The 22,951-nt window shown below is 38.9% G+C and overlaps 1 protein-coding gene, 1 non-coding gene and 1 pseudogene across 3 annotated transcripts in view; 1 reads left to right on the top strand and 2 right to left on the bottom strand.

Annotated features, from left to right (window-relative positions):
- The window catches only part of LOC136161647 (zinc finger protein 665-like), a 224,826-nt gene extending 202,772 nt beyond the window's left edge, over positions 1 to 22,054 (bottom strand). The window contains exons 1-3 of one of the 2 annotated variants that reach the window (XR_010661750.1): positions 21,971 to 22,054; positions 16,284 to 16,410; positions 7,300 to 10,802 (exon numbers count right to left, since the gene is read on the bottom strand). Coding sequence is in view for 1 of the 2 variants with exons in the window: in XM_065926656.1 (XP_065782728.1) it covers positions 8,470 to 10,802; positions 16,284 to 16,410; positions 21,971 to 21,985 (2,475 nt within the window). In the remaining variant the exon portion in view is untranslated. Of the gene's footprint in view, positions 1 to 6,861; positions 10,803 to 16,283; positions 16,411 to 21,970 lie in introns of those variants that run through there. The other variant, XM_065926656.1, reaches the window with a different exon arrangement.
- On the bottom strand, positions 12,431 to 12,503 carry TRNAC-ACA (transfer RNA cysteine (anticodon ACA)). The gene has a single exon. It is a non-coding gene; the product is annotated as a tRNA-Cys (tRNA).
- On the top strand, positions 17,238 to 17,632 carry LOC136159466 (ATP synthase F(0) complex subunit C2, mitochondrial pseudogene; annotated as a pseudogene).
- Positions 22,055 to 22,951: the final 897 nt, after the last annotated feature.

Here is a 22,951-nt window from a genome sequence, read left to right as displayed (position 1 = left end):
TATTTTTGTTATAAAAAAGAAATCTAACAATTGACGTCTCTTAACAGACCTTAGAAAGGTTAATGCATCTATGAAACCTATGCGTGCACTACAACCAGGGATCCCATCACCTACTAATATTCCTCAAAAGTGGCACATTATTAGTACTGATTGACAAGATTGCTTTTTGAATATACCTTTACACCATTTAGACCCAGAGAGATTCACTGTCTCTCTCCCCTTTCCTAAACACATGGGTCCTCATAAGAGATTTCAATAGAATGTGTTACCTCAAGGTATGCATAATAGTCTGACTATTTGTCAAAATTTTGTAGCCAAGCTTTACATCCAATGTGACAGCAATTCCCTCATGCATATATCATTAATAATATACGATAACTACAAAAAGGAGAAATTACATTTTTGACACTGAATGCCCATGATATACTTTAGACTCCAGAAAAAACTGATTAAAATAAAATCTTTTTTTGAAATTTCAAAACCAACTCTTCTTACACGTGCAGTTAGGAAAAGGTTAACTTGTTAAAATACATTTTTGGAGCTCCAATTCTGCCTGGGAAACAAAAACAGGCCTAAGAAAAAACCTAAAGTTAACTGTTATCATGTCCTTGGGATACACAGCCACTATATCTGGGACTCCAGCCATAAGCAAATTGGTGGAACTAAAAAAAAAAAAAAAAAAAAATATATATATATATATATATATATATATATATCAAAAGTTATTTTAAATTTCAAGCAGAAAACTATATCTGTCTATCTAAAATTATCTATGTCTCAATGTATGTCTCTGTTTTTGGATAATATGAAATTAATGAGTTCTATTTAAATTCAAGTTCACATGAACTGAAAAATATTCAATATTAAATATAATGCTTCTTTAAATATAAATATAATTTAAATATAACTGCTTGCTAATCTAATTAAGACACGTCTTACATCATCAACATTATATAATATTTTTATTGTGCCTAGATTTAAGGTAAACTAAATTTGTCAACAAAAAAGTTAACTCTTTATATATATATATACATATAAATATATAAATGAAAACTTTTAGATAAACCCTATTAAAAATAATTCTATTTTAAAAAAGTGTGTCTAAAATAATCTCTTAGGATTGGGTAACTTAAATTCCTAAAATTGTACTAAACTAAATGATAAAAGTTTATTCAATAGCTAGGTCATTTCCAAATAAAGTAAGATTTTAAAACATTAATTACTGAACACTAACTTCCTCTTACAAAAAGTTTTTCTTGCAGAAAAACTAAAGAGATTTTAGACTGTTAATAAATATATATATAAATATTTATATAATAAACAAAAATATATCTACCAATCTATAAAATGCTAATATACAAGACACTTCATAGTTGCTAAAGAAAAGATGTATGCTTTTGATAAAAAGATAGAGGAAATGGCAAATAAAATGATGAATACAAAAACATAAAAAAGGTTTATGACAAATGAAAGAGAATTTTATGGCAAATGGATGTAACTCATTGCCATGAACTTTCTTCCTCTTCCTTCTTACATGTCTCGATTGATACAAATTCTTCTTTTATAAGGGCCACACCTCTCCTAGGTGAAACTACACGACATGTTATAACACACCTGTTAGCTTACATTGCAATAATGAGAACACCTAATTCTATAAAAACAGACAATGGCCCAGCCTATATTTCTAAGCAGTTCAAACAATTTTTACATCCATTCTCTATTAAACAGATTACAGACATCCCTTATAATCCACAAACACAAGACATAGTTAAATAAACGCATCACACACTGAAACTACAAATAAAAAACTAAATAAGGGGGAAAACACAGGAACACTTTTATCTTCCTTATCCAGCAGACTTTACTAGATTCCAACGCAATATATTCTTTAAGCCTGTAACTACTGTTAATATAGCTTTATTTGCTTTAAATTTTATAAACTTACCGCAAGTTGCTATCTTGACAAGAGCAGAAGAACATTTTGAGGAACTGAAGGACTCTTCTCCTCCTCTGCCCATTTGGTACCAAGACAGGTTGAATAAACAATGGAAATCTGGGAAATTAATCTTCCAGGGAAAGGGGTATGCTTGTATTTCCCCAGATGGATGTAATGAACTCACACGACTTCCTCTTCGGAACATCCGACCCAGGGGGCCCCCGGCCTTCAAGACAGAGGTCAGAAAACAACCACCCCAAGGAGGAAGAAATTCCAATATGGGCCATGGCGGCTCTAAAGATCTCCAGAAGCGCCACCCTCGGCGGCATCAACCTTATGATCTCCCCTCTTGGGTACAAAGAAAAACCCTTACTAATGAAGCTGAAAATCTGATTTCTCAACAGAGAATGTCTCAGAGTCCTGAAAATATTTTTGTTGCCCTGCTTGCCTTTGCCTCCTCCCCACAACTCGCCCCCCTGCTTGAGCTGAACTTATTAATCACACTTACTGGGCTTACAGACTCAACCCCCCTTTACTTCAGGTCATAGAATGGACGGAGAGAGGGCCAATCGGATTAACCAATGACTCCATACATATGCCTTCTCCCAGGAACCTTAAAGGGCCCTCACACCCTGAAGAAGGGAAACTAATTAATATCTCTCTAGGTTATGAAGTCCTTCCATTGTGTATGGGCCCAGAAAAATTATGCATAAACGTTAGCCGACAAATTTGGGCTTTTGCCCTGCCTCCAAAAGAGGACTTTAGGACGATGCTTACATTATTTACTGCCCTTTCTTTGTCTGTGAACCATGTTTATACCACTGAAACTTTAGGGAAAGAGTTAGGGAATGAACAAAGAACACCATGCAAAGGGTTTACTAATAAGAACTTTAAATATGCTCTGGTTCATTGGGACAAATGTCAGGAAAATTAATGTCTGTGGCTAATCATACAATTGTCGATTGGGGACCCCATGGTATGTGGTTATGTAACTGCTCAGATGATATTAACAGCACTGTGTGTGATTGTGCTACTCAAGTACCATAGGTTACTAACACTGCAATGGAACATCACCATGACAAAGGACTTCTTGGGTGGCTTGACAGTGGAATGCCACCCCCTCGTCCTCCAATCATCCTCGATAAACAGATTGGGCCTGAACAATGGGACATCTGGAAACTTGCTGTGAGCACCTAAGAACTTGGGACTTAGAGTGGACATTTCACAGGGACCAATGGTAGTCATAGAAACTATGTCTTTTGTTATAATCAATCATATGTCATACAAGCTTGTGTTCCCCTTCCTTGCATTCTAGCTATAGGAAGTTTACAATTCAGTAAGACTTTACATTCTGTAACTTGTATAAATTGCAAATTATATACTTATCTCTTCTGTTTCCTTAAGAAATGAATCCCTTTGGTTCTTCGATCTCGACGTAGTCTGTGGTTACCAATCAATCTCCAGTGGCCCTGGGAAGAAGGTCCCATGGCTGGAATTGCTTCCCGGTTACTTACTAAACTGCTCCGGCGATCTAAACGATTCATTGGATGGCTGATTCTTGGCATTCTGGGATTAATAGCTATTTGCACCACTGCTGCCGTCACTGGCGTTGCTTTACAAACCTCAATTCAAACACATAATTTTATCCAAAATTGGACTAAAGATGCTCATACTATGTGGGCCACTCAGGCTCAGAGAGGTGAGGATATTCAAGATGAAATACAGGAACTAAAAACAGCCATCAAATGGGTTGGAGATCAATCAATAGATGTACAAAAACAGGTGATGGTAAAATGTGACTGGAATTCTACTCAATTTTGTGTTACTCCTGTTCAATTCAATAATAGTACCTACAACTGGGAACAAATTAAATTGCATTTATAAAACAGACATGATAATACCTCTCTAAATGTACAAGTATTACAAAAAGAAATCTTTGAAACCTTTTCTAAAAATGTGCCCTCTTCCACTAATTTGGAAACTTTAGCTGAACAACTAGCTGATCACTTATCTGGGCTAGAGCCACGTGGATGGTTTCAAAGCATTACGCACAGCATCAGGTCTGGAACTGTAATTTTGGTGATTGTCTTGACGATTGTATTTGTTGTTTACCATTGCCTTCATGCAAAAATTGTTAAAAGAAACTCAAATGGTCAGAATCCTTTTTAACAAATATTGTAAATAAATAAGGGGGAATTGTCAGTGAATGTTGAACAGGATTTCTACGTGCTGTTTCTCATAAATCCTGTTCCTTATCAGTTTCTGTTCTCAGAAACCAGTGGAACGGCATGCTGCTCCCAGGTCTGAAGTCATAGAATGAGACAGGTTTGAATTTCCTTCAGTAAACATTCTCCTTATGACAAAACTGCTTAGTCTCGATCCTCTTTCTTGAGATATGGATTGTCTCCTGACCTTGTGACCATTAATGATCCCTTGTTCCCTTGTTAAGGGTTGCTGTACCTTTGGCTTTCTGATCTTGATCATCATCGAAAGAAATTTCTTGTACAACAGCCTATATATACTCACAGAAACATCATTAAAGCACCTTTGCTCCATCAGAGCTTGGGTCCCCGAGTCTTTCTTTCTCTCTCTCACTTTCACTTTCTTATTGTTGACTCCGGACCACCATATTCCGGTCCATTAAAGGACCCCAACAGATTGCACTGCAATATATTCTTTAAACCTACAACTATTGTTAATACTGCTTTATTTGTTTCAAAATTTTTAAACTTACCGCAAGGGGAGATTTTGATAAAAGCAGAAAAAGATTTTGAGGCATTGAAGGATACCTTCCTTCCTGTGTCCATCTGGTATCAAGGTGGGTTGACTCAACAATGGGAATCTGGAAAATTAATATTACACGGAAAGGGGTATGCTTGTATTTCTCCCGATGGACCCAAAGAAATCAGATGGCTCCCTCTTCGGAAGATCCGCCCCAGGGAACCCACCGGCATTCAAGATAGAGAAGAAACAGCAAAATCACCAGGAGAAGGAGTTTCCAGTAGAAGCCATGGCAATTTTATAAATTTCCAACAAATGCTGCACTCGAGGTAATTGAACTGATGACCTCCCCCACTTGGGGACAGATAAAAACCCTTATTAACCAAGCTGAAAATCTGGTTTCTCAACAGGGAATGCCTCAGAATCCAGAAAATATTTTTGTCGCCATGCTTGCTTTTGCTTCCCCCGCTCAGGCTGACTTGATTAATCACACTTACGGGGCTTATATACCTAACCCCCTTTATTGCAGGTTGTAGAACAGACAGATATAGGACCGGTTGTATCCACTAATGACTCAGTACATACGCCTCCTCCTTGGAGTTTGGAGGGGCGCTCTCAGACTGAGGAAGAAGGAAGATTAATTAACATTTCTCTAGGCTATGAAGTCCTTCCTTCATGAATGGGCCCAGCAGAATTATGTATTAATGTTAGTCGACAAATGAGGGCTTTCATCCTGCCTTGAAAAAAGAACTTCCATACACTGTTTAGAATGTTTACTGCCCTATCCTCTTATGAGAACCATGTCAATACTACGAAAACTCTAGGAAAAGCACAAAAGTTGGAAGGGATTTACTTATAAGGATTTCAAATATACTCCCGTTTATTGAGATACATGTCAAGCTAAATCATGGGAATTAATGTTTGTGGCCAGTTACACCATTGTTGATTGGGGACCCTATGGTATGTGGTTATCTAACTGCTCAGATGATATTAACAATACTATGTGTGATTATGTTACTCAACTAACATGGAAGATTACCAACAGTTCAATGGAACACTTCCATGACAAAGGACTCCTTGGCTGGCTTTACCGTGGAAAGGCACCTCCTTGCCCACAAAACAGCCTCACTAAACAAATTGGGCCTGAACAATGGGACATCTGGAAACTTGCTACAAACATTGAAAAACTTGGAACTTGGACTGGATATTTCACAGGGACCAGTCATAGTCATAGTAACTATTCCTTCCATTACAACCATTCATATTTTATACAAGCTTGTGTTTCCCTTCCTTTTGTTATAACCATAGGAAACTTAAAATTTAGTAAGACTTTATGTTCTGAGGCTTATATAGACTGCAAATTGTATACTTGTCTTAATTTCTCTATTTCTCTAAAAAATCCCTTTTGATTCTTTGATCTCGATGTAGTCTGTGGTTGCCAGTAGATCGCCAATAGCCCTGGAAAGAGGGTCCGATGGCAAGATCTGCCTCCCAGTTACTCACTAAATTACTGCAACGAGATGGTTGATTCTTGGCATTTTCGGATTGATAGCCATTTGCACCACTGCTGCTGTCACAGACATTGCTTTACAAACTTCAAATCAAACACAAAACTTTATTCAAAATTGGATTAAAGATGCTCATACCATATGGGTCACTCAGGTTCAGACAGACGAAAAAGTTCAAGATAAAATTCAGGAATTAAAAACAGCCATCCAATGGGCTGGAGGTCAATTAATAGATTCACAAAAACAAGCATTATTAAATTGACTGGAATTCTACTCAGTTCTGTATCACTCCTCTTCGGTTTTACCATAGTGCTTACAATTCGGAACAAATCAAATTTCATTTGTAAGACATACATGACAATGCTTCCTTACATGTACAATTGCTGCAAAAGGAAATCCTTGAAACCTTCTCTAAGAGTCTACCCTCTTCCAACAATTTGGAAACCTTAGCTGAACAGCTCGCTGCTCAATTATCTGGGTTAGACCCTCGAAGATGGTTTCAAGGCATTACACATAGGCATCTGGAACTATTAACACTGATAATTTTCCTGGTGATTACCCTTGTAATAAACCAATGCCTTTAACTAAAATGGTTCAAACTAAACAAACTCCATTGGTCAGGGCCTTTTCCACAAAAAGTATCAACCGTCACCCCCAATCATGAAAAAATAAAAAAGGGTGAACTGTCAGGGGATGTTCAACTTTAAGGGATCCAATATGTTATTTTCTTCTTCTGTGTGCTGTTTCTCAAGGACTCTCTATTCCTTATCAGTTCCTGGAAAACAGGAACGAGCAGAGCTGCACGCACTTCTCAGGACTGAGAACATGAGAAAGGGCACCTGCTTGTATTCCTTTCAGTGACTCCATTCAGTGACCATTTTACTTAAAGGTAATCTATTCAGTTATGCTCCTCTTACTCAGGATATGGAATGTTTTCTGGCCCTTTGAAGATTATAACTTGCTTGGCTTTGTTTCTGCTCAATTTTTTTACTGCCTTAAAGCTGCCTTGTATGAAGATACATAACCATGTATTTCTGGAAATAAAGCACCCTTGTCTCACTCGAGACTTGGGTCCCCTGCATCCTTATTCTCGTCGACTCCAGTCCCTAGGTTCCAGTATACAAAGAGTGGAACAGCTCTGTCTTCAATTTTCATAAATAAGAGTAACTCTTCTTTAATCATACATACAACAGTTATTTCTATCCAATGGAGAACATGGCCCTTTTCCTATGCATTGTTCCTAGCACACCATTGGTTCCTGGTAACTGTCCCTCTCCTCCCACGAAAAACCCAGTCCTTTTAACATCTTGCCTACTCTTCTCAAGGTCAGTTGGTAGCATATTATGTTTTATAATAGGCTGAACTGTGTATGGAAAGGCTTCCTGATCTTACTGACCATGATGAGTCATGTCCTAGGTTTACATTATTTTCTGCCCCCCCTGTTGCTAATTCACACACACTACTGAATTTCATAATTCAGGCTGTGTGTTTTTCCAGGAAACACGGATCTGAATGAATCGTACCTAATGAAGTTGGCCCCTTCATCTCACTGATTCCTTTCCAGAGACCATCATGAAACACATGTAGCAAATGTGTTTGATCAATGTATTACCAGAGCCAAGCTCTTAGAGCTCACCATGCAACAGGCCAAAAAACTGAGAGATTACTTGTTGGGCAGGGAATATTGACTTTATTCAGAAAGCCAGGAGACCAAAAAGATGGTGGACTACTGTCCCAAAGGATCATCTTTGCACAGTGAAAATTCGGGTTTCTTTTAAACAAAAAGATTTCTATAGCTTCTCTTCAAATATGGACTTATTACAGTCGCTGAGTACCTGAACTAAAGTCATCAGAGAATACATAAAGTGAAAAAGGTAAAGGATTTGCCACAACCACTGAGTCTGGGAAGTATAGCTCCATTATGTTCCTGTCTTGTGACTTTTGGGTAAGATCCTTGCCACATTACACTGCTGTGTGTTTTCTCCAGGATAAATACTCTGATACTACTGGCAAGACGTGAGCTGTGAGGACAGGGTTTTTTTTTTTTTTTTTTTTTTTTTTTTTCACATTTGTGAAACTGGTGAGGAATCTTTCTAGAATGAATTCATGTTCTAAACATCTGACTAATAAATACATATATATCTAGCTTCTATCCAGTATGCATTTTCTCATGAAGCCTAAGATGTTGCCACACTCATCATATTTGTATGGTTCTTCAGTAGTATAAATTCTCTGACCAAAAGTAGGGTGTGAAGAATGATTTTTGAAGACTTCTACCATATACCACATTCACATAAGTTTTTCTCATGTATGGATTTTCTGATGTTTAGAGAGTGCTGAGACCTGAGTAAAGGATTTTCCACACTCGAAACATTTGAAAGGTTTCTCTATATGTATTCTCCGATGACTTGTAAGGTGTGAATTTCGACTGAAGAACTTGCCACACTCATTACATCTGTAAGGTCTCTCTCCAGTATGAACTCTCCAATGAAGGCGAAGATGTGGTTTTTGACCGAAGACTTTTCCACACTCATCACATTTGTAAGGTTTGGCACCAGTATGAACTGTCTGATGACTTAAAAGGGTTGACTTTACACGAAAGGCTTTGCCACACTCATCACACTTGTAAGGTTTCTCATCAGTATGAAATCTCTTATGACTTCTAATCTGTGAAGGCTGACTAAAGTGCTTGCCACACTCATTACATTTGTAAGGTTTCTCTCCTGTATGAACCCTCTGATGACCAGCAAGGTATTCATTTCGGCTGAAGACTTTGTCACATATATCACATTTAAATGATTTCTTTCCTGTATGAATTTTCTGATGTCTCCTGAGGTGTGAGCTGGAAGTAAAGGTCTTGGCACACTCATCACATCTGTAAGGTTTCTCTCCAGTATGAACTGTCTGATGACTGAAAAGGATTGATTTTACACGAAAAGCCTTGCCACACTCATCACATTTGTAAGGTTTCTCACCAGTATGAATTGTCTGATGACTTAAAAGGACTGACTTTACACGAAAGGCCTTGCCACACTCATCACATTTGTAAGGTTTCTCACCAGTATGAACTGTCTGATGAGTTAAAAGGACTGACTTTACACAAAAGGCCTTGCCACACTCATCACATTTGTAAGGTTTCTCTGCAGTATGAAATCTCTTATGACTTATGAACTGTGAAGGTAGACTAAAGTGCTTGCCACACTCATCACATTTGTAAGGTTTCTCTCCAGTATGAACCCTCTGATGACTAGCAAGGTGTGCATTTTCACTGAAGACTTTGTCAGACATACCACCTTTAAATAATTTCTTTCTTGTATGAATTTTCTGATGTTTCCTGAGGTTTGAGCTATCAGTAAACGCCTTGCCACACTCATCACATTTATAAGGTTTCTCACCAGTATGAACTGTCTGATGCCTTAAAAGGACTGACTTTACACGAAAGGCCTTGCCACACTCATCACAATTGTAAGGTTTCTCTCCAGTATGAACGGTCCGATGCCTTAAAAGGACTGACTTTACACAAAAGGTCTTTTCACACTCATCACATTTATAAGGTCTCTCTCCAGTATGAAATATCTTATGTCTTCTGAACTGTGAAGAGTGACTATAGCGCTTGCCACACTCATTACATTTGTAAGGTTTCTCTCCAGTATGAACCCTCTGATGAACAGCAAGGTATGCATTTTGGCTGAAGAGTTTGTCACATATATCACACTTAAATAATTTCTCTCCTGTATGAATTTTCTGATGTCTCCTGAGGGTTGAGCTGTCAGTAAAGTTTTTGCCACACTCATTACATTGGCAACTTCTCTTTCTTGCAGGGATAGTCCAATGACTCACAAGGAATGAATTCTGACCAAAGATTTTATCACATACATCACACTTATGTAAGTTTGCTCCTGAGTGGATTATCTGATGTCTAGCAAGGGTGGAGCTATCATTAAAGGTTTTGCCACACTCATTACATTTGTAACATTTCACTTTAGAATGAATTTTCAAATGACGTGCAAGCTGTGAACTTTGGTCAAACAACTTGTCACATACTTCACATTTATGTGATTCCTCTCTGATATGGATGGCCTGATGTTTATTGAGACATGAGCCCTTAAGACAGGCTTTCCCACACTCATCACATTTGTAAGGTTTTACCCTGTGTGCTTTGAGGTCTTGTGTTATTACTGAAGGATTCATAAAATCATTCCCATATATATTAGAAACACTGGTTTGGACACAAGGAGGACTTCTTTGAAGTGGTGAAAATGAGAAACTGTTGTTGACAGACCTCTCAACTTCATTATATTCAGAAGTTACCCCACCAGTTTGAAGTAACTGCAGTTTATCCTGAAAGTTAAATCCAAGCCTGTTTCTAAAGGGCGTGATTCCTGCATCATTTCTATCATGTGAATCTCTTCCATCAGGCACATTTCCATTAAGGCTTACAGGTGTTCCTTTGTAATTTCTTTTGTCATCTCTCCCCTGACACTCAAAGTCACACATATTTTCTTGACTTTCCCAAAGACGAAAATGTTTGATTTCATGGCTTTCAGATCTTCCCAGCATCAACGTTTGGAGTGGTTCTCGTTTATCACTGTTCACTTTGGGTTGTAAATGCTTGATCACATGTGTAGGAGAGATATCTACAAGATAAAAAGAACCATAGGTATCCTGCTCACAATGATTCAAAAAGAAATGTTTCATGTTAAGTATCTATGACAGCAAAATACCTACACCAAGTTATGAAACACAACAATGATGACCTTAAGTCTTTAGAAATACTAAAGGAATAGAATTCTTAAGAAAGCATGATAACATAAATTCACCATTAAGGTAACCTAGTTTTAAAAACCACATGCCAAATGCACTCACACTGGACAATCTTATGCCCACTCTCAAAAACAGAGTGTTTTTCTATGAGGACCTCTAGGAACGTATCAATCGACAGGTGTCTCAAATTGAAAAGAAAAATATTACACTATCATTGTATTCTGCATACTTACTGCACATAAATAAATTCTAAATAATATATTATACATTGTAACAGCAAATAATCCAAAACCAAGCTTACCCAATAATTAACTATTCATAATTGGTCGTTTACAATTGAAAACAAATGAGAAAATGAATATGACTGAAACAATTTTCTGGAAACAACATAGTTTTCTAAATCTGCTATAGAACTATGTACCTAAAAAGAAAGGCATTTTACAATGTTAACAAGTAGTATGTGTCAGCTGCAGTGCAGAATACACACTAAAGGACCATCATCTGTAAATGACACAGAGTGGGTTGCCATTTCCTTCTCCATGGGATCTTCCTGACTCGGGGATCAAACCTGCATCTTCTGCATTAGCAGGTGAATTCTTTACCACTGAGCCACCAAGGAAGGCTAATCTCTAGCCGTGCACTGTTCTTAATTACCTGGTTAAATGGCACCAAAATATAATAAAGAAAAAGTGAGTGCTTTGTATATTTATTGACTAGAGTCAGACACAGTATTGCTGAAAAATGTTGCAAGTGAAAAGCATACAAGGTATAATGTAGCTGAGGTTTGACAGAAAACAAAATTCTGTAAAGTAATTATCCTTCGATTAAAAAATAAAAATTTAAAAAGATATAATGTAGATAAAGATGTGACCAGATGACTACTAGACCTCATCAATGAACAGAGCAAACTTGCTGGCTACTAAATATACAGAAAAGTGCTGCATTTCTACACACTAATAATTATATATCAGAAAGTGAAATTAATGAAACAACGCCATTCACCATCTCATAGAAAAGAATAAAATTCTAAGGAATAAACCTACCTAAAAAGTCAAAAGAACTGTACTCATAAAACTGTAAGAAGCTGATGACTGATACCAAAGATGACACAAACAGATGGAAACATATACCATGTTCTTGGATTGAAAGAAGTAACACTGTCAAAATGACCATACTATCCAAGGCAATCTACATATTCAATGCAACCCTTATCAAATAATGATGACATATTTCATAAAACAAAAAAAACTTAATTTGTACCAAAACACAAAAGACTCTGATATCTAAAACAATCTTGAAAAGGAAGAACAAAGCTGGAGGAATCATGTTCCTTGAGTTCAGCCTATACTACAAACTTACAGTCATAAGAGTGAAAGTGACGTTGCTCAGTCGTGTCCGACTCTTTGCAACTCCATAGACTGTAGCCTACCAGGTTCCTCTGTCCATGGGACTTTCCAGGCAACAGTACTGAAGTGGGTTGCCATTTTCTTCTCTAGGAGATCTTCCTGACCCAGGGATTGAACCTGGGTCTCCTGCACTGTAGGCAGACGCTTTACCGTCTGAGCCACCAGGGAAGTGGTATGACAATGGCACAAAACAGAACACAGATTGGTGGAACAAGATAGAAAACCCAGAAATAAACCAATTTACTTACAGTCAATTATTCCATAACAAAGGAGGAAAGAATATAGAATGAAGATGTCTCTGTAATAAGTGATGCTGGGATAAATGGATAGTTACATGAAAAAGAATGAAATTACAACATTCTCTAACACCACATACAAAAATAAACTCAAAATGTATTAAACATCTAAATGCAAGACCAGATACTATAAAATTCACAGTGGAAAACAAATGGAAAACATTGACATAAATGTCAGCAAAGTTTCTTTTGGTTCTCTCTTAGAGTCATGGTAACACAAGCAAAATCAAACAAATGAGACCTAACGAAATTTAAAACCTTTTTGCAAAGCAAAGGAAACCAAAAAGAGAACAAAAATACAACTTTTGGACTAGGAGACTATATATGCAAATGATGCTACCTATAAGGGATTTATTTCCAAAATATACAAATAGTTCATACAGCTTAACATCAAAACAAACAAACAAACAAATAACCCAATCAAAAACTGGACAGAAGATCTAAACAGATATTTCTCCAAAGGAGACAAACAGATGGCCAACAGTCCCCTGAAATGATGTTCGAGGTCTCTACTTATCAGAGAAATGCGAATCAAAATCACCTGTCTCACTGGTCAGAATGACCACCATCAAAACGTCTACAAACAATAAATGCTTGAGAGGGTGTGGAGAAAAGAGAACCCTGCTACACTGTTGGAAGGAACATAAATTGGTACTGTCACTTTGGAGAATGGCATGGAGGTTCCATAAAGAACTAAAAATAGAGGTATCACATGAACCAGCAATTCCAATCCTGGGCATATAAACAGAAAGGATGAAAACTAACTCAAAATGATACATGCACCCCAATGCTTTTAGCAGCACTGTTTATACCAGGCAAAACATGGCAGCAACCTAAATGCTCACTGACAGACAAAGGGATAAGGAATATGTTGTACACATATACAAGGGAATACTGTGAAGTGAAAGTAGCTCAGCCATGTCCAACTCTTTAAGACCCCATGACCTGCAGCCCACCAGACTCCCCTGTCCATGAAATTCTCCAGGCAAGAACACTGGAGTGGGTTGCCACCTCCACAGCATAAAACACAATGAACTAATGCCTTTTGCAGCAATACAGACAGACTGAGGGAGTATTCTAAGTGAAATCAGACAGAGAAAGACAAATATCATAGGATACTATACCTCGAACTGAAATAAATGATACAAATGAACTTATTCACAAAATAAAATCATCAGCATAAAAAACAAACTTATGGTTACCAAAAGGGATAGTGCAGGATAGTGGCAGGGCAGGAAAGGGAGAGCGAAATTAGGAGTCTGGAATATATACAAACTAACATATATACAAAAAAGATAAACAACAAGAACCTACAACATAACTCAGGGAACTATATTAAGTATCTTGTAAATTGCCGTGTACCGGAAACACAACATTGTAAATTAACCATACCTAAAAAGTGGAGAAGGAAAAGGCAACCCACTCCAGTATTCCTGCCTGGAGAATCCCAGGGACAGAGGAGCCTGCTGGGCTGCCGTCTATGGGGTCACGCAGTCGGACACGGCTGAAGCGACTTAGCACACACGCATGCATGTATTGGAGAGGGAAATGGAAACCCACTCCAGTGTTCTTGCCTGGAAAATCCCAGGGACAGAGAAGCCTGGTGCGGTGCCGCCTGTGGGGTTGAACAGAGTCGCACACGACTGATGCAACTTAGCAGCAGCAGCAGCATACCTAAAAAGAATGGTTAAAACAAAAACAAAAACACCTCTTGTGGAGATGTTCAAACGATGTTTCACAAGGGTGTAAAAGCTACTAAATGGGGGAAGCAGTCTATGAAACAAGACGTGTTGACAAACTGAATACGCACCAGCAAAACAATTTACTTGGAACATTATCTTACACTAAAGACAAAGGTGAACTCAACATGGTTCAAAGACCTAAACTGAAGTCCCAAATATATAAAACTCCTAGAAGTAAACGTGCAGGAAATGTTTCTGGAAACTATACCCACACATGATTTACCAGATATAACACCAAAAGCACAGGCCACAAAATAAAATCAGATATTAATAAATTGAACTATATCAAAATTATAAACTGCTGTGCATTAAAGTGCAGTGAGTTTGAAAAGACAATCAACAGTAAAAGAGAAAATATATGGAAATCATACATCTGATAGTAAATGAGTACAAAGAATATACAAAGAATTTTAAGAGGGCCTGATCACCAGTTCCACTGTAGAGACCATTCCCCAATCAACCATCCAGCGCATTGCAAATACAAAACAGAAACACTAAGAGTAACAAAGAAATTTGAACTCAATGATAAAACAAAATACTTACAATGCACAGAACGATAGTGCAGCCAACAGGCTCATAGATATGAGAATGTGAACTGGGACAAAGTTGTCCTGGGATAAATTCCCATACCATTTACAGAGGCTAAAATATATGGTCCTTGATACACATGAATAACACTGTCATGGTGCCCCTGACAGAGTCTCCAAAGCCAGAAAATAACCTGGAAAGATGCATCAGGCTCTCGTGACACTTTCTCTCTCATCATCTTAGAATATACTGACCACTCTACTGGATAGCTTCAAGTGGTGACTTTGAACAGAGCAAGAAAATAACATTAAGAATAGTGTCTCCATCACAGTTTTCTGTTACCTAGTAAATCCACTCCACAGAGACTCACCAGAGGCGGCCAATTAAACATAGGTGGATTATCACAGCAAGGAAACCAGATAAAATTTCAGACCCTCAGGAATATATTTCAAAGAAATTTAAGAAGTAAAATGATACAAAGAAAGGAGAATGTAACATTGGGAACAGCTGACATTCCCAGACTGGCTAGAGCAGCACAAGAGTAAAACTAACACAACAGGAAGGTCAGACATTACAGGATCTTGAGATGGGACCATGCGCCTGACCTACAGATGGCAAGCTAAGAGCCCGCGGGATTCACATATGCTCCCCTCGTAGGATCTAGCATCAAAAAGACGACCTCTCTACCCACTCTTCTTACATCTTCCTAAGTAACAAACACAGAGGAGCCAATCCACCAGTTTGTCCTACTGCTAAACAGAAAAAACAGCCCTTTTGAGATACTCCTTTTCTTTATACATTGTATCTATGACTATTTTTACATCACTCCCCACTGTCCAGAGTTTTCTCCCCTACTCCAATGTGGAGATAATATTCAGATCAGAAACAGAAATTCTGGGACTCCCCTGGTGATCCAGTAGTTAAGACTCTGCACTTCGAATGCAGGGTGTGAGGTTTGATCCTTAGTCAGGGAACTAAGACCCCACATGCAGAATGGTGCAGCAAAAAAAAGTAAACAAGCAAGCAAAAACAATCAAAAGGAAATAGATATTCAGGGTTATCAGAAGAAAGAAATCTAAAGTGCTGTGGATATTTTTAAGCACTGAGCCAAAAGTCAAAAGGTAGAAAATAGGAAATCGGGGTTTTCGTGGTTTTTTTTTTTTTAACATTTGCCAGTGAGCTTTGGACATAATTAAGCTCTGGGATAACCTCACATGTGACAGGAGACAGACACAGCATCTGAAGAGGGTCAGTTTAACCTTGTCAAGCTTGTCATGCCTGAGTAACCAGAACTCTCAGATGAAAGACATCAGGGCCTCCCAAGGGGCACACAGGGAAAATGCAGATACCCAAGGGCAGCTCTGGAAGCAAGTCATCCTCACCCACAGACAGCAGGTTCCTGTAGGTCTCCAGCATCACATCCCTGTACAAGCCCCTCTGAGCAGGGTCCAGGAATTCCCACTCCTCCTGAGTGAATTCGATGGCCACATCCTCAGAGGTCAGTCGTTCCTGAAATGAAACCACATGTCACCAAAACGGCCATGAAAAGTTCTCATTTTCATGCAAAAGAGAAAGGGTATTTAAGTGGTAAGGATTGACTTCATTGAAGCATCTGTTCTAACAGATCCATGCAGGGGTATCTGGAGAAATCATGGATCTCTAATTTTAATTTCTTATGCTTTTTCATAAGACCTTATAAGATACTCTCATTAATACGGATTTTTCATCATTCTTCAAAATCCATGAACTATATATAAATAAAACTCAACACTGTATTGGCTATACAGAAGTGTCAGATATTTCGTTCTACCCAGTGAGTGCAATTCATTATCCAGATGAGGTACAGCATGAGTGGTGTCTTCAGAGATGATAAAGCCACAGCACTTTTAATGAAAAGGTCAAATTTTTCACTTACGACGGTAGTAGCAGCAAGGACCAAAAGTGTTTGAAGGTTTCTTGTTACTCTAAATTACTGTAGTATTACTCTAAACATTAAACAAGTACTTTACAGGCAAGAACCTGTCATCAATATAATAGTTCATTAAAGAACGATCTGTTCCCACCTTACAGAAAACTGTGTCACAGACACTCTGAGAAACTTGACTCAGATCAAGAAGGTAACAGCTGTTACACGAAGCATCTGAACTCAGAGGCTTGGGCTCAGCAAATGAAGCTTAAGCATCTAACAGTTAAGCAATACAGAGAACATTAAAAGTCCTTTGACAGTGGGCTCCTAAAGAAAACTTGAAAGAAGCCCAAGGTGAGACTCCTCCCTGCCCCTCTGTCTTCTCTGCAGGGGGAGCAGCTCTCAGGCCTCGGGTCTTCATCCCCTGAAAATGGACGGCTGCGCCGAATTCGTCTCCACCCCCTCCCTGATCAGGAGAACCTCTCCCTTCTTGAGTGATCAGTGTCCGCAGTGGTGAAGGACCGGAGACACTGACCGATGAGAGCCACAGCAGCTTGGCAGCCCCGGGTCCCCCGACCATCTCACTCATTCCTAGCCGCAGCTTCCAAACCAGCGCCATTTCAAGGGACTTTGAAACAGAAGCCAAGTTCCTTGGAGTTGGGAACTGCGAGAGCAGGGGAGGCTGGCTCCAGGGCTGAGAGTGGGACTGTGTTCAGGAGCTCATCACTGTTACCCAGGAACCCTTCTCTGAAACAGTAGCTCTTCTATGCCATGGGCTTGGCCCTCTCAAAGGCCATGGGGCCCTTTTGCCTGATAGTGATCTAGCTCATCTTCCTCACCAGTTGAAGCTGCTTCCACCTCCCACAGTTCTTTCTCCTGTGTCTGCCCTGTGGGTTCCCTTTCCTGCTACTCCCCCGGCAGCCTGGGGACAGCGGTGGGCTCAGGGTTTGACAGAAGGAAAGCAAATAAATATTGTATTAATGTGAAAAAAAAAAAAGTCCAAGCTGAACAATGTGGAATGGCATGAAAGCTCATTATAGATGTGGATACAGAAACACAACTGTTAGCAACTTACTACTTAAAATGCTAACAGAATTGTTTAGAAAATTTCAAGGCCACAGATTATACTGATAACATAATTTCAACTGAAAAAAAAGGTAATGTGTAGTCTTCAAATCATGATGTCTTCTATCTAAACCACAGACTTGCACATGCATGCATATATATCTATAAAAAATTAACTGAAATGAGAGGATTGGTCTCTTGACAGACTTTTTGGTCAATTGTATATCATCCTTTTATTCACATGTATTTCAGCATGTTACAGATGATAAAAATGTATTCTTTGTACTCAGCTGAATTTGTCACCAGGATTCTATACTAGCCTACCAAAAGAAAACTGGTAAAAACATTTTAAAGAGATGAATACTTGAACTCAATACATAATAAAATTAACATATACAAAAACACAAATATAATTTTATCCATTTAAATTTACATAGCAAGGCATTAACAGAAGCCAAAAACTTTCTTTCCTATTCTTTCCATTAATAAAACTGTGATTTGATATTAGAAGAGTTATTAGATTATGACAAAAAGAAATTATCACAAGAGTCAAGTAAACAAACTTCTTGAAGAATTAAAAATCATGGCAAAAAAGAATATGGAAAAAATATATAGTTATTCAGCAAGACTATCTCAAGAAACATCATGATGGGAAGGAAAGATTCAATACAGTTCTTCTGAAATGACACTGGCATGAAAGGAGCTGTCCAGTGTGCCTGTCTTTCACCAGGATACGATGCCCATGAGCAGAGGCCACTAGAAGAAGTAACAGGAGGAAAAACACAGGGCAAGAGACACAGAGTTTATCAGAGAGTTGAAACAGGTACTACTCACTAACCTAAGGACATGGAAAGGTAAAAAGTGAAAGGATAAAAAAAGACAGTCCATCCTAAAGACAGCAGGGGAGACTGTTATAGCAGACAAAATAAACTGAAGAAATAACAACTGCAATGAAATAAATATTGTATCATGATAAAATGGTCAATTTCCCAAAAACCTGTTAACAAGTAAAAATATATATACATCTAACATTAGATATCTCAGAAAAGTGAAGCAAACATTAAGGGAAAGGAAGACAGAAATACTGGCAAAGGAATAGTACGAGATTTCAATGTTCAACTTGAACAGGCATGTACAGATCACATGGCCCAACTAAAGCATAAAACACACGCATCTCAAGGACACATAAAACATTCTCTATGAGAGACCACACGTTAGGCTAAAATTAACAATTTTAAGAGACTGACACTATAAAAAAGTATCTTCCCTAACAGCAAGGAAATAAACACAAGAAAAGAGAAAATTCCCCAAATGTGGACATTAAACAACTCACTCTTACACCACAAATGGGTATAAGAAAAAAATCACATAAAAAATTTTAAACACATGGATGAAAACAAAAAGACAACAGTACAAAATTTATAACACACAGAGAAGACTGTACTAAAAGTGTGAACTGTTAAATGCTTACAGTAAGAAAGAGTAAAGATCTTAAATCTGAAATCTATTGCTAGACCTCTAGGAAGCAGAAAGTGGAAAACAAACAAAACTGAAGTTTAGCAGAAGGAAATAGGAAAATAAGAAAGATTAAGCCAGAGATAAAACAGAAAGTAGAAAAATATAAAAATCAACAAACCAAGCGTTGATGTTTTGAAAAAACTGGATAGGAAAACCCCCACCTAGACTAAGGAAAAGAGAAAAAAAGATTCAAATAACTAAAAACAGATAGGAACAGGAGTGATTTCAACTGAGGTCAAAGAATGTTTCTAAAGATAAGAAAGTACGATGACCAATAATGCCTATAAATGACAGAATATCGGAGATACTGGCAAATTCTCAGAAACACACAAACTATTTTACTTATTAAGAATTTAAAAAATGGAGACTGCTGAAACTGAAAGTGTTAGCCACTCAGTTGTGTCTGACACTTTGTGACCTCATGGACTGTAGCCCACAAGGCTCCTCTGTCCATGGAATTGCTCCAGACAACAATATTGGACTAACCTGCCATTCCTTTCTGCAGGGAATCTTCTGACCCAGGGATAGAACCTGGGTCTCCTGCACTGCAGGCAGATTCTTTATGATCTGAGTCACCAGGGAAGCCCATTATAACTAGAGAGATTTAAAAAGTAGTCAGAAACCTCTAAGAAAAATACAGGCCCAAATTCTACCAAACATTACAAAAAAATTACCACTAATCCTGCTAATTCTATGTAGCAAGCATGATTCTAATAGTTTACTGATTTCCCAAAGACACAAGAAAGGAAAACTAGAAACCAATACCCCTGACGAATACTCATGCAAAATTAAAATACTTGCAAACCAACTTCAACACGTATTAAAAAGATCTGGAGAAACAGACAGAGAGAACAGACGGAGGCGGGAGGGGAGGAAGGAGAGGGTGAGATGTATGGAGAGAGTAACAAGGAAACTTACATCACCATATGTAAAGTAGAGAGCCAAAGGGCATTTGCTGAATGACTCAGGGAGCTCAAACAGGGGCTCTCTAACAGCCTACAGAGGTGGGATAGGGAGGAAGACGGGAGGGAGGGGACATATCTATACCTGTGCCTGATTCATGCTGCTTTGGCAGAAAACAACCACCCCTGTAAAGCAATTATCCTTCAGTTAAAATAACTTAAATAAATAAATAAAAAGATTTGACACAATGACCAAGTGGGTTTTATACATATAAGGCTAGAAGTCAACATATAAAAATCAATTAATATGACATAATACATTAACAGATTAAAGGAAAAAAAAAACCAGGATCATCTCGATGCAGAAAAAAACCATTTGACAAAAATTTGACAACGTTTCAAGATGGAACACTCAACAAACTACAAACAACAAATTATACCAACATAAACATAAGAAATGCCATTATGAAAAGAGCACAGCAATAGGGAAAGAAGGAAAGCTTTTCCTCTGAGGTCCAGACGGCAAGGATGCACACTCTGCACTACAGTTCAACAAAGCACTTGGAGCAATTAGATGAGAAAAAGAAATCAAAGGTCCCCAAATTGAAAACAAAGTCAATTTATCTTCTTTCCCACATGACAAAGTTTCATAGGTAAAACTCATAAAGATTACAAAAGAAACATGCTATATCAAAAAAGATTCTTTAATAACCACACAAAGGGTCAATCTACCAATTAACTCATTATCAAAACTGCCATGGCTACTTTGTAGAAGCAGAATAAAACATGGTGAAAGTCACAGAACTATTCAAAGAGCAAACAGCAAAACTCTTGAAGAAGGAAGACAGAGCTCTTTCTATTTCAAAGCCTATTACAAGGTAATCAAGGTGATGTAGTTCTGGTATGCTGCTGCTAAGTCACGTCACTCGTGTCTGATTCTGTGCGACCCCATAGTTGGCAGCTCAGCAGGCTCCGCCGTTCCTGGAAGTCTCCAGGCAAGAACACTGGAGTGGGCTGCCATTTCCTTCTCCAATGCATGAAAGTGAAAAGTGAAAGTGAAGTGGCTCAGTTGTGTCCAACTCTTCTCGACCCCAAGGAATGTAGCCAACCAGGCTCCCCTCTCCATGGGATTTTCCACGCAAGAGTACTGGAGTGGGTTGCCATTGCCTTCTCCACATACTGGTATAAAAACAGACAAATAAACCAACTGAACAGAACACAGTACTCAGAAATAATTCTTTGTTTCTATGTGAGGTATAATCACAAGGATGTCAAGATACACAAAAGGGAAAGGACAGTCTCAATTGATCTGATTCCCAGATTTTACCAGCTATTGTGCATATTAATACCTGACTTCCACCCACAGTTTCCTGACCCTGGTTGACAGTGTAAACAGCGCATCCAGATGGGCCCTAAGCAATCCCTGCTGCCAACAGCACTGAGACCCTGTCTCCAAACCGTGGGTGAGAAGCCCTGCCCAGGACGGTGCCCAGGGGAGCCTCCTCACAAGGGCCAGGTCACCGGCTCATGGGGACACGGGATCTAAGTGGAGACGACAGGCCCTGAGGGAAGGCCCTGGCTGAGTGTATGTGTACAGGAGTCAGACAGGACACTGCAGAGTCAGACACGATTAGCGAGTCCAGAGAAGGGCATTTCAGGAAGGACAGACTGACCTTACCTGAGAAAGAGCCATGCCTGACTCCTTTTCTTTCCTCTTCCTCAACTTCAGGGCTTCCTCAGGCAACACAAGTCTTCAGAGGTCTATCATGAAAGTGAAAACATGCTGTTTAATGCTTAGAGTCAACACATCCCCTTCCTGAACCCCAACCACACACACAGGGAATCCCTCACCATGAGGAACAGACAATCCCCTGTGGCCACTGTCCCAGGAGGGACTCAGGACAGTCAACTCCCGCAGAGAGACCAACACAGGACTTTCCCACACTTTCCCTGGGATCACACTCCCCTCCTGGTGAGGCCTCATGTACAGAGCAGCAGGGGGCACCTCCGCTGACCAGGCAATCTCCTTCAGGTCACACAGCAGGCCCTGATCCATCCCCACTCAGAACAGAGCACCCCCTCCTCAGCCCAGATCTCAGCCTTCAGGAATGAGAGGACTCACAGTCCTGATGCTCAGTGAGGGATCCAGACTGGAATGAACTGGGGCATCTTAAACATTCACAACCTGTGGACCAACACAAACTACCAGAAGGGGAATCTCTGGTCAGAGGGTACAAGACATGGGTATGCAAAATGCCTCATCAATGAAACGTGAAGCCTGGACTGAGCACCATTCAGAGGAGAAAAGCACCCACCAAGTCTCCTTTCCTTTCCTAGCCTTACTAAGGTGTAACTAACAAAAATGCTATAAATGTACTGTGTACAAAGTGATCATATGATATTCATACGCTGAATAATTATTATAGTCGAGTAAGTTACACTTTCACCTGTGAGTACACTGTATTATGTCTCTTTGGGTGAATTTCAATTATATAGAAACACTACAGGCAGCATGCAGTAACTCAGATCCCCAGAACTTACTTAGTTTACAACTGAAAATCTCTACTCTTTGACTAACAGTGCCCCATTTCCCCCTCCACCCAGCTCCTGGTAACAGCCTTATTACTCGATGGCTCTATGAGTTTGACAATTCTAGTTT

The sequence above is a fragment of the Muntiacus reevesi genome, chromosome 2 (assembly GCF_963930625.1).
Source record: "Muntiacus reevesi chromosome 2, mMunRee1.1, whole genome shotgun sequence".
Classification (NCBI taxonomy): domain Eukaryota; kingdom Metazoa; phylum Chordata; class Mammalia; order Artiodactyla; family Cervidae; genus Muntiacus; species Muntiacus reevesi.
Note: the sequence above shows the minus strand (reverse complement) of the source record. Positions and strands in the feature narration are given on the sequence as shown.